The sequence below is a fragment of the Monopterus albus genome, unplaced genomic scaffold, assembly GCF_001952655.1.
Source record: "Monopterus albus unplaced genomic scaffold, M_albus_1.0 scaffold20.1, whole genome shotgun sequence".
In the NCBI taxonomy this organism is placed as follows: domain Eukaryota; kingdom Metazoa; phylum Chordata; class Actinopteri; order Synbranchiformes; family Synbranchidae; genus Monopterus; species Monopterus albus.
In genome coordinates this window covers 10,879-23,217 of record NW_018127900.1, presented here as the reverse complement: position 1 = coordinate 23,217, position 12,339 = coordinate 10,879, and the positions used below count along the sequence as shown (strand labels likewise).

The 12,339-nt window shown below is 40.6% G+C and overlaps 4 protein-coding genes across 4 annotated transcripts in view; 3 read left to right on the top strand and 1 right to left on the bottom strand.

Moving 5' to 3' along the window:
• The window catches only part of tspan36 (tetraspanin 36), a 6,207-nt gene extending 4,277 nt beyond the window's left edge, over positions 1–1,930 (bottom strand). Inside the window, 1 exon segment of the mRNA XM_020593938.1 lies at positions 1,674–1,930. Within this exon segment, the coding sequence (XP_020449594.1) occupies positions 1,674–1,733 (60 nt within the window). The 5' untranslated portion in view covers positions 1,734–1,930.
• Positions 1,931–2,336: 406 nt separating this feature from the next.
• LOC109956616 (uncharacterized) lies at positions 2,337–5,815 on the top strand. The gene is made up of 3 exons (XM_020593887.1): positions 2,337–5,263; positions 5,406–5,514; positions 5,753–5,815. Exon 1 carries the CDS (start codon positions 2,643–2,645, stop codon positions 4,710–4,712), a length of 2,070 nt encoding a protein of 689 aa, XP_020449543.1. The 5' UTR covers positions 2,337–2,642; the 3' UTR covers positions 4,713–5,263; positions 5,406–5,514; positions 5,753–5,815.
• On the top strand, positions 5,757–7,821 carry LOC109956641 (uncharacterized). Its single transcript, XM_020593937.1, has 4 exons — positions 5,757–6,084; positions 6,331–6,524; positions 6,731–6,890; positions 7,524–7,821. Exons 1-4 carry the CDS (start codon positions 5,757–5,759, stop codon positions 7,658–7,660), a joined length of 819 nt encoding a protein of 272 aa, XP_020449593.1. The 3' UTR covers positions 7,661–7,821.
• Positions 7,822–10,568: 2,747 nt separating this feature from the next.
• LOC109956575 (protamine-like protein) lies at positions 10,569–11,429 on the top strand. The gene has a single exon (XM_020593817.1). It carries the CDS (start codon positions 10,625–10,627, stop codon positions 11,189–11,191), a length of 567 nt encoding a protein of 188 aa, XP_020449473.1. The 5' UTR covers positions 10,569–10,624; the 3' UTR covers positions 11,192–11,429.
• Positions 11,430–12,339: the final 910 nt, after the last annotated feature.

Sequence of the window (12,339 nt, the reverse complement as noted above, 5' to 3'; positions counted from 1 at the left end):
TTAGTGTCATTTTCAGTATTAGTTCCACTGTAATGAGTTTTACATTGTGGAATTGAGTGTACTTGTTTTGTGTGACCCAATCATCATCCATACTTCAGTTCAGCCTCGTGACTCACTTCTTTTACTCACTCCATAGTCACAGGATCTCTCGGTGAAACAGTTTTTCGCCGCCCCCCCCCCCTTACTTGCCCTCAGTCTTCCTAGAAACTCTGATCTTGTGCCTATGAATCAACACAAGGAGGCATAGATGACATACAGTGTCCAATCACGGCGCCACATCCCTGGAATGTCATATTTCCTGATCTAAAAGGGGGCTTTTCTTGGGTCCCTGCCACGTTATAATACTAGTCTGTATCTTAGACCAGATGTTAAATAATTTTTTTTTTAAATACACATTTTCAGTAAATAAAACATAACCCATCTTTTGACATCTTCAAAAAGTTGTGTAGTATAATTTTCTAAAGACAGAGATGCCAGTGGGTCAGACGCAGGTGTAAAATGTAAATTTGACGTTTTGGTTGAACTGTGATTTTTTTTTTTTTTTTTTAAACAATGCCTCTCCTATGGCTAAGTCACCCTTGGTCAAAACAGCCAGTTTCTCATAATTTAGCTCACACATTTATTGAGGACTGGTGGCCTTATGAATCAAACTAAACTGCTAGCTAAACAAAGTTAGCCTCACACTCTTCATGAACAGTAAACGGGCTTAGAAGACCAAGCTGCAATGTATTTGACAGGAATTTGTCATATGGTAGGATATGTGGGGTTCAGTATGATGCCTAGCTGGGGAGAAAACAATATGGTGAAGGACAAAGGAATGCTACACAGCAACTAAACAGTGGAATTCATTCATTATTCACCTCATGTACCTATTACAGATGAGAAAACTGTGTCAGAGGTGCAAGGAGAAGGAAACCATGTTAAATTAGAAGAAGTCAGAGAATAAGGAAGTAGAAAGCAGATGTGATATTTAAATCAAAAACACAGACCATGCCTGTGTTTCCCCTTGAAAACAACACATAAACCAGGTCACAGACAGGCAGAGAAGTTTACTTGGTCCCTTCAGAACATATTTACCTAAAAGGGGAGAGCTGACAACTGTTTGCCAGTGAAACCAACTGTGGAAAGAGATAGTGAATAAAGCGATAAGAGCTAATAAAATACAATTCCAAAGTGTCCTTTGACACAGCTAAAGTACATATGAACTGTGGTCAAACTCAGACTGAGTCAGAATTCTGGCTGGCTGACAACATTACAAAAAAAATCCCCGTCAGTGTTCCCTTGAACTCGATGGACTTAGAGTAAGTTCTCGTTATTATGAAATAGTAGTCACTTATGAAACACTGTTTTTTAAATAAATGAACTATGCAGATTGAAAACTATAGGGCATTGTAAAAATGAGGAAGTGCAAAAGAAAACTGGGCAGAAAACCAGCATGTTTAACAAGTAACCAAGCTGATTGGTATTATGTAAACAAGTAACCAAGCTGATTGGTATTATGTAAACCTTAAACCACTCGGGGCTCACAGACGGAAAAACAACAGCAAGTAGCGCTTATTCTCAAAAACACGGATATCCTGCATGCCACCGAGCACGTTTCATTTCTCCTTGCCCTGGACGAGAAAATGGTTAATATAAAGCTCCCCAAGTAGAGAAATAACACCGCGACTTACCCAAAATACCAAGCTGAGGAAGAGCAGGATGGTCTTGGACGTGAAAATTCCGCAGTCCATGTTGTCTGTCGGGGCCGAGGAGACTGAGGGAGGATTAAAGAGGCACCGCGGGCCACGTTTTTATCTCACAGAGATGCTGGTTCGTCACAAGACTTCTAAAGCTGTCGACTGCCGTGACTGTAATCACGCTGTAATACGGTCACATGCTTTGGGGCGGAGCGCAAAGAGCGCAGGGCCAAGAGGCGCCCAGCTCTCCGCCTCCTGCTGGGGTCTGCGTCACATCACATCACATCGGCCCACAGAGAAAGGAGAGGAACGACGGGGCTGTTTAGTTGTTCGGTTCTGGGTTACACACTTTTTGGATAAACATTTTTAATACCGTGCAACCCCCTCTCATGCTCCCCAGCAACTGCGATGCCCGTGGAAATGAATCCCAGTGGACTTCAGCTCCTACAAACCAATCTTTAACAATACTGCAACAGGGGTTGGGGGTCTTTTATCTGCTGGAGTGAATCCCTCGTTTGTATCACAGTGGGACCAGTAGATAGACTGAAACCTATAGTAATTTAATCCAGCACATTCAAATGACATGCAACAGTAAAGAAGATCATACATAAAGACCCCTTTATGTTTCAAAACATCACAATCCTTCATAATGCTCAGCATTGTGGGGAGGGGGGCCGGTAGTCTTGAGTGCTTGTGTGCGCGAGCGCGGGTTAAGTTGTAGCTCCGCCATGGCCTCGTGTAAACCGAGGCGCATTAATATTATGTTGAAGCACAGTACGTATTACTCCGCGAGGTACCCATCACTATTTATATGATTGTAGTTATTTGTTTTAAAAAAAATTGATAGACGTTTTGTCTCCTTTACAATATTTTTCATCTAAATTATTATTTTTTTTTTTTCGGGTCCTTGAGATTCGGAGCCCTGAGATTCTACTCCACCACCTCAAATCATTTGCCCTGACGATGGAGCTCTACTCTGAATACAATAAATCATCAAATCTGCGGAGAAGGTCCAGGGTCACAGTAAAGACACGTCTTGCATCACTTTCCACAAATAGTCAAACCTCTGAAGATGACGTTGCTGACAAAAGCAATCAGCTTCTTGATGTGGAAGTTCCTTGTGCTGAAATTTCATATTGTGATGATGAAGCTGCAGGATGTGGTTATCAAAAAGTGCAAAGTGGTGATCACAGTGGTCATGATATAGAGACTTTTATGGAAAGTGAATGCACAGAAGAGGCTTATGCTGAGACAGTACATGATGATGAACTTGATAGTGATGATGACATTCTACAGCCAACTCTCACTACTAGCTTGATGAACTGGGCCACAGAGTATAGTATCAGTTTGGTTGCCCTGACTGCCCTGTTGTCAGTGTTGAGATGTCACCATCCATCTTTACCTAAAGATGCCAAGACACTCCTCCATACTAACAGAAATTACATAATCAACCAAGTTGCAGGAGGTGCATACTATTACTTTGGGATTGTCAGTTCTCTCACTCGTTTCCTGAACAATATTTGGGTAAAAATTCCTGATCGTCACACAGTCAGTCTACAACTAAATTTTGATGGGCTTCCATTGTTCAAGAGTTCAGGTTTCCAGTTATGGCCAGTTCTGGGGTTAGTGCAGGGATTTTCTGTAAAACAAAAGCCTTGTTTGATTGCCTTGTTTGGTGGCAAATCAAAGCCACATCCTGTGGGAGATTACTTAAAAGATCTTGTGGCAGAGCTAAAAATCTTAGCATCTGGCTTTACATTTAAAGGGAAAATATTGTTCATAAAAGTAACATCAATAATATGTGATGCTCCTGCCCGAGCTTACATTAAAGCCATAAAATCTCATACTGGGTATGCAGGCTGTGATAAATGTACATCATATGGGCTTCGTCTAGGTAGCCGGATGACTTTTCCTGACAGCCGAAGCCCTGCCAGAACAGATGAAAGTTTCAGACTTCAGGTGGATGAGGAACATCACAGAGACATTTCCCCACTTATTGAGACTGGCATTGGAATGGTTTCTATGTTTCCCCATGATTATATGCATCTTGTTTGCCTTGGGGTCACAAGGAAGCTCCTAGAACTATGGGCAGGCAGTACTGGTCCACTTAGGTGCCGTTTGCCTTTCAAGAAAGTAAATCAGCTGTCAGAAACACTGAGGTCTTTCAAAAGTCACATGCCCACTGAATTTGCCAGGAAGCCCAGATCTGTTGAAGAGAGACACAGATGGAAGGCAACTGAATATAGACAGTTTTTGTTGTATACTGGGCCAGTTGCGCTATTTGACATTCTTAGCTCACCAGTTTACAACAACTTTATGTTGCTTTATGTTGCAATATCAATACTGGCATGTCCAAAGCTCTGTGTGATATTTTGTGACTTTGCAAAGACCTTGCTTGTGTCTTTTGTGGAACACTTTGGACAGCTTTATGGCAAGGACAATTTAGTGTACAATGTGCATGGCCTTATACATCTCAGTGATGATGTAAAAAAGCATGGCCAGTGGTTGGACAACATCTCGGGGTTTCCATATGAAAACTACCTTGGTGAAATAAAGAAAATGATCCGCAGCCCCCAGTATCCAGTTGCACAAGTTGTGAGACGAATATCAGAGCTTGAAAATGTAGTTTGTAGATCAGACACACAAAATGAAACCAAACTCAGAAAACCACATTGTGATGGTCCACTGCCATTGCACATCACATGGCCAGTAATGCAGTACAAAGAAGTTAGTCTTCCACACTTTTGTGTCAAGGTATTCACAGGTGACAACTGCATATGTCATGATGGCGTAGTAGGTGTAGTCCAAAATATCATTGAGTTTGGCGGAGATCCATATTTGGTTTATAATGAGTTTACAAGTTGTGCAAGCTTTTTTGACTACCCAATAAATTCAGGTCAGTTGGGTGTGTTCCAACTCACTGACTTGTCCCAGGAACTAAAGTGTATCAAGATGAATGATGCAGTGACAAAGTATGTACTCCTCCCATTCAGGAACAAATTTGTGGGCATGCCATTTCTCCATTTGTCATAACAAATGAACTGGGGTTGTGTTGCAAGGTGAGCAACTGTTTACTGGGGCTGAGAATCATTTCTTATACCTATATACCTTTTGAAAATGTACTAAGATTTAGTGTGTCTATTCAGATTTTTTACATACTTCCTTATGTTTTTTTTGTTTGCACATTTGTATTTTTCTTTTCTGTATATAACATAACCTCAGTTTATCAGGGCAATAGAATGTTGGAGTGTATTTTCAAAAATAATCTGTTGCAGCAGTCCTAAATGTATGTATATGTGTAACGTATATATGTATTTGTGTTTTTTTTTAATTGAATTTTATGGCTTAATGTTTTAAATGATTTTGCATGCAATTCATATTATTCCTTTCAAAGATGATGTACCACATTGTTGATTTTGTGGACACGGGAGACACAGAAGTTGTTCCAGCCTCATGGGTTCATAATGGAAGAAGCTTCTGGCCTCCCTATAAAGCAAGGGAGCAATGCAACCGGGCCATAGCGAGAGCAGACCCTCCCAAGGAATTCTGGGAAAAGTATAACATCCGCATAAGGGCAACTAAAGGTATAATTTCATTCATTCATTCATTTTCTACCGCTTAATCCCTTGGTATAATTTCATTATCTGTTTAATGCCACACCAACAAACTACACTAGTAACTTTTAATGAACAGAAATGTGAAAATTAATTGAGAACTCTTTTTAAGATACATTTAGTGAGGCGCGACTTCTGCTCCCAAAGGCCCTGCTTACGTCAGATCTTCAAACCGAAGATGAAGAGGATCAACGTCCAGCATACAAGAGGCGGAAGAGAAGGTAAGATGGTCAAAAATGTGGTAGCAACAGGTGGTTTTGGAAAATTGATTTGAAATAATTTGTACATGGGTTGTTCCACAGTGTATTTACTGTAGTCTAGTGGAAACATCAGTGACTTTTGAGGGGAAAACGACTTGAATTTAGTTTACCAATGTAATCAATTTACTGCACAAGGTTCATGTTTTTTTTTGTGTTTTTGTTATATTCTGAAATATAATCAGTTTGTTTTGTACATTAGAGGCATGAACAGAATCTTTGAGTCAGAGAGTGACCAAGATGACAATGACGGCAGCAATGAGGCAACCCGAGGGAAACGCACCAGAGCTCCATTGGCCTTACCAACTGCTCCAACCATTGGTCCTCCAGCTGTCACCAGTAGTGAACAGCCCAGAGGAAACCACACCAGGGCTCAATTGGCCTTACCAGCTGCTCCAACCATTGTTCCTCCGGCTGTCATCACGCCAGCAATTTTGCCTCCAACTCCCTCCAGACCAGAACTTTCTCCTTCAAGTTTCCAAAATGCAGCAACCCCTCGTGTGCCCAGGGTAAACGACCAACTGATGTGTGAGCGTAAGTCTTTTGCAGTAGTTATTGGTCCCGTTTTGGTTGTACTGACGTATAGCTGTATGGATGGTCAGTTAGCTGTTGGATTGTAACAATCTGTTCAGATATCCATGGTGCAAACTGATTCTTCCCCTAATATGATGTATATCAGTTTGACCATTGTAGTTTTAAGTGAAATGCCTCAAGGCCAATTGGATAAATAACCTCACAATTTGTTACTGGCACTCACTGTGTTTTGTTGGTATTTTACAGCAATTCTACGGGAGATATTAACAACAATGGAGACCATTAAGCAGCAACAGCAGATTATTTTGCTACAGTTGCAAAATAATCTTCGAAAGCCTATAGAGGTGCCAGAGGTTACTGGAATTCCTCTGAAAACACTGGAAGAACTCCTGAACCTTGAGCAGTTCGTTGCTGCACAGGAGGAACACAAACAAAAACTGGTAGGTGTTGATATTGGACAGAAATACAATTTTTGACACTACACAGTATCTATAAGAACAAATCATACCTCTTCTGTCACTCTCCATGGAAATATGCCATCACTAAATGTCATCAACTGTCTTCTGTCTCATATAGTGACATAAGCCAGTGTTTTAATACAGAATAATTGAAGGAATTAAATGTGATTCTTTATTGTGTTTTTCAGGTCACCTACTTTGGTCTGGCAGGGGGCTTAACAATAAAGGAAACAGTTTGGCGAATAATGGCTAAACTGATGACGAACCAGCTGGCCAAGCAAATCAACTGGCGTGGAGTACATGGGAAATATGGTTTTGAGCAGCTTGTCCTAAAAGATGTTGTCCTCAGTAAGTTTTTTGTATTATAGGGTTTGCAGCAGCCAATGATGTAATTATTTTGTGTTTTTAATGTAATAAAGCCATTAAAGGTTTAATAACTCCTGCCGATAATGTAAAAATTTCCTAATATCTTAATTTCCTAATATTACCCAATCAAGTAATCAAAATGTCACACTTCGACATCTGCTATACAGTATTAGGAACAATTATGATTATGGGTTTGGTAATGTGTAATATCTACAGTATATTTGAGTCCATTTTTGTGTCTCCCTTAGAAATTAGGACCATTTATTTTTAACTTGATGGTTAATGATTTCTATCAGCTCTATCGATTCAGGTGTGGACACATGTTTGCATATTCAGTTACTCATGTAAAGTGTACATTTAAATCTAAATGTGAGTATTCTGAAATAATGACCACATTCTTACATGAAAAGTCATTTTCATTGAACTCCTTAATTGAAGCACACACCTTTTTTCAAAACCTGTTAAAATTATTCAAACTATTGAGGTAACTGGCAGTATTATGTCCATGTTTCAACATCTTGATACAAAACTGAACCCTAAAACAGATAGTCCCAAGACTCTACTGTACATCAAGTGACAGTGTTTTTTTCTTTTTCTTCCTTCTTAATATTGCAGAATCAGTGCGGCAAAATTCTGCAACTGCAAGCGCACCAGATGGAGAAATTGAAAAGTACATAAAAAGGTGGTTGCAGCTGGCATCGGACAGGGATGGAGGAAGAAGGGAACGGGCCATGAAACAAGCAAATTCTTAGTAGGGTACACTAAAGGTCCACTGGTCCACAAGGATGTTTTGGGCAGTGAGAGTTGTTCTTTTTTTGGATCTGTTTATTGATCTGTTCTGTTTTTGATCTTTTTTTTTATCATCAATGTAAAATACTGCTGCACATTTAGAATAAAGTTTTAATGTATTTGAGTCATGTAATTATTAATTTGAAAAACTAACATCTAGTTTTGAGGATAGGTGTGGGGTAAAGCAAGGGTAGGAACGGGCTGCCAAACCATCAGCGAGCAGTGCTAAACACCTAGTTCTTGTAAGGTTAACATATTTTATTTAATATTTATTAGTTATTTAATATTTTCAAGTGAAATTTTTATTTCATCCTGGGAAATTCCTAAAGCCAACATTAATCAAATGTAGTTTGCAAAATGGTATAGGTTCAGAGACTAACACAAGAAGGCTTTTTTCATATTCATCTGCTTAAAGCAAAGGGTTTTTCTCTCCATGACTTTAAGATGCACGTCTATGAGCAGGATTTATGACATCACAGGTTTGGAATACCATCATTGCCCAATCATTACTACAAGCTATCAGCTGCCTTACAGATGAACCAGATCTAGAAGTCACAGCCTGGTAATCGGTTGAGTTTCGGTATCCACCTCTGGGCCGATATAGGCCAAATCTACAAATGTTTGTGGGGCGATTGCGGCCCTATTCCGGCAGTATCGGTTCAGCTTCGGCACCCGGATTTGGGCCAGTGTACTTGGGCCGATACTGGGGCGTCAGTCATGCCAGATGCAGCCCGAGTCTGGCAACCGTATCTGGGCCGAGTTAGTTCATCCGGTTTGCCGGATCTGGGCCATCATCGGGCCGCACTATTTTGGCTACCTGGGTTACATGTGCCAAGTTCCTTAAGTTTCTAGAGGAGGTGTGTGGGGAGAGGGAAGTCTGGGGTGCTCTGCTCGGACTACTGCCCCCGTGACCCGGTCTCGGATGAAGATGGATTGATGGATGGAAATTCCTTAAATTTCTCATTAAGGGGCTGCTGCTGTAAATATAATCTAGACAGCTAGAAAATCTAAATCAAACCCAAGCTTCACACATTACAGTGTTAAAGAAGAGAAATGGCATGTGTCTGTAAAGGTGTTTCTCCTATTGTTGGTAGAAGCTTCATCTCATCTATTTGCTTCATCCTTTGTTATCCACTCCAGTCAAGTGTTAGAGTGGATTTAAGGCTTTTTATACTTTATTTTAATACTTTTAGGCCTAACACATATGTCATCTAAAACATTTTCAGATGCACTTCTTTACTTTCACTAACTTGTTGTGTTGTGTTGTGTGTGCGTGCAACAGGAGAAGGCGCTATCAGTGCACCACAGAAGGCGGGACAACATTTGCCAATCTTCTGCACACACACACACTATCTCATATTAATAAAGAGCATGTGTCCTCTGATACTTTCGACTTTAAAAGAAAAAGTGATGCAGAATCACATTTTAATGAGTTGGTATGTTTACTATGAAGTGGAAAACAAACAATCCGGAAAGGTTTTCTAATTCTCATCCAAAATATTTCTAAACACATAAAGATATTAATGTAAGAATCAATAAATTCAGATGATTCATCTGACTAGACTTTATATTCAAATAGTCTGTGCTGTATGGTACTAACCTACTGTACTGTATATTAGAGTATTTTGTGCAGTTCATTACCAAAGGCACAGCAGACTGACGGAATGATTAGTGCAGTATGATATTATTACTTTCTTCCTTTGCACATTTAATTTCTAATGGCATTATGCCCCATATGATGTGTCGCTATATTAACATCCAAAACACGTCACACAACTCTTCTTCTCAACATCACACTTGAATCACCAAAGGCCTTTGGTGGTATCCTGAGCTGGTGAAAGCCCGATGGCCCAAAAGGTTTGGTGTTTAAAGTCTGATGTATTGGAGTAGAGCTGTGTGAGTGTGACGTGTTTTGGGTGTTAATATACTGACTTCGAAGTCCACACTGGTCTGCACCTTGTTGTGTTTGTGTTGCCAAAAGGAGACAAAAAACAAAGTGGTTGTCAAACCAAAGACTCACTTGTAAGAAAGTAAGTGGCTTTAAATATACAGTACATACATGTAATAGGAATACATACCATTTAAAGTCAAATAGTTTAAAAAAGACCCAGGAAAGCGATCTTAAATTCGTTTTTCTGGCTGCCACCCCTCACAGGCTGATAACTCCTATTCTGGCTAAGGTCCATCTCCCTCCACATAGAGGAGACTTGGAGTAGCCTGCAATAATACAAAATAACCTCCACAAAATATGATGGCATAAAACTTATTTTTTTTTTGTTATTTAATTTGTTCTCACCTCATGCTTTCATTAAAACCTTTCTTGCTTTTGTGTTTCAGGAATATATATGTGTGTTGAGGTCACCCTATGGTGGGTTTGGAAGGCAACTGTGCTTCTTTGGTCATGTTTAAATGAATTTAATTTGTAAAACTGGCCTAAATAAAGCCACAATTTAGGGCCAGCATATTAGCCACATAGGTATTTAATCTTATTTAAGCATTAAATAATGTACTTGTTTGTTTACAGGATATAACATTGTTAAAATGTTGAAATTACAGGTCCCGATTTCAGCTTCACAACTACCAGTGTGTAATAACACAACAGACTTTAATGTATTTGATAAAATCCCTACATAAAAATATAGTTATAGACAGCTGAGATTACGCTGATTATTATGATGGGGTTTTGAAGTGGATATCCAACATTTTACGCAGGATTTTTACACAATAATCCAGTTGGAGAAAACACAAACTGTCATATGTTTGAGAGGGAGAGAAGAGGCGCACTGTGGTGGCGGGGCTCACTCTACAAGGTTCTCATAGGGGCTTTATAAAGCCTGGACCTGACAAGAGGGCAAACACTGTATACATCTTTCCTCTCTCCTCTCTGTGACCCTCACTTACTCGTTCCTGGCATTAACGCTATTAAAATGTCTTCCCCTGTGATTGCTTTGCCCGCACCGGAGCCGGCCAAAACTCCCAAAAGGAGAGCCAAGTCTCCGAGGAAGAAGACGGGTCCCACAGTGTCAGAACGGATACTGAAGGTCCTGTCCGCGTCCAAGGAGCGCGGCGGCGTGTCCCTGGCAGCTGTCAAGAAGGCTCTGAAGGCCGGAGGTTACGACGTGGTGAAGAACAAAGCCAGAATCCGCATCGCCATCAGGCGCTTGGTGGCCAACAAATCCCTCATCCAAACCAAAGGCACTGGGGCCTCGGGTTCCTTTAAGTTGAACAAGAAGCCCCCCACACCTCGAAAGAGGAAGGTGGTGAAAAAGAAGAAGCCAAAGGCGAAAAAAGTCAAGAGGGCCAGAGCCAAGAAGGCAGCCGGAGACGCCACTCCAGCGGCCAAGAAGTCACCTAAGAAAAAGAGGAAGGCAAAGAGTCCTAAGAAAGCCAAGAGCCCCGCTGCAGCCAAGAAGCCCAGGAAGCCAAAGAGTCCCAAGAAGGCTAAACGCAGGACCAAGGCTAAATCTACCAGGACCAGGGCTGCTGCCAAGTGAACACCCTTCCACTGAACACCAGAAGCGGACCAACTGCATGCTGGCGGCGTTTAACTCTGTGGACTAAACTTTTGAAACTCATTCCAAGAACTTGAGTTAGCTTTTGCTATTTTTTAATAGTTTAACAGTTTTTTTAACTGAACCTGTTTTTACACCCCTTTCCCCGTCAGCGCCCGCTGCGGTCTGTAAAAAACAGAATTTGCAACTGTCAGAAATAATAAACCTTTTAATTTGCAGAGCGTGCCGTGTGATTTTTATTTTAATCTCAGTTTTGAAAAAAGTAAGACTGGATTTAGTGAACCACGTATTCTGGATAAAAACACAGAACGCTAATTAAAACAACACCTTTACCATTTACCGCTATGCAGACTTAATATTACAAAATATTTTAATGTAAGTGTATTATTCTGTTGGACTACATAGCAAACCTAGGGTCGTATTAAGCACCACCGAGGTCAGTTTCTAGGAAAAGTAGTCGTCCAAGTTGGGGTCTTAAACAGTCAGAGATGATCGTTGCTGTCTGGCTCACTGATGTTTCTGAAACGAAGCACAAACAACTTTGGCGCGTGCTCGCTTGATTCACAGTGACGCTTTTGGAGAGGCGCTTTTACGCACTATTACGCACAGGAACCAAGGCGTCCAGTTAAGTGTATTCACTATCACTATTTTAAAAACCCGTTTGTCATAATTTGGCGGACGGCACAGCACCGATTATGATAGGAGATTAGCCTGAATAAAACATTTTATGAGTCTGTCCTGACAGAGAAATGATCCCATATCTCTGTCATACAATAGTCTACAATCGTTGCCTCTCACACACAGATGCTAGAAAGAGCTTGGTGAAGTAACCTGGACTGTAAACTCTTTAGCTGACTTCAATTTGTAAAGTTTTTCAAGTGGAGATTGTGCCTAAACACAGATACGACATCCGTGTTGATGACGAGAAAAACCTATAAAACCGTGTGACAAAAAAGGCTAAAGAGGGTGTACAACTGTATTGTCCTTATTAATATACAACTTATATCCATTTGGACCCTTTATATTTTACTGACTACTGACTTAATGAGTTCCTGAACCCATGACTGTCCTGCCAAAGTTTTGTCTGACTTCATGGTTTTGAGCTGCCATCTACTGGTCCGACTCAGTAA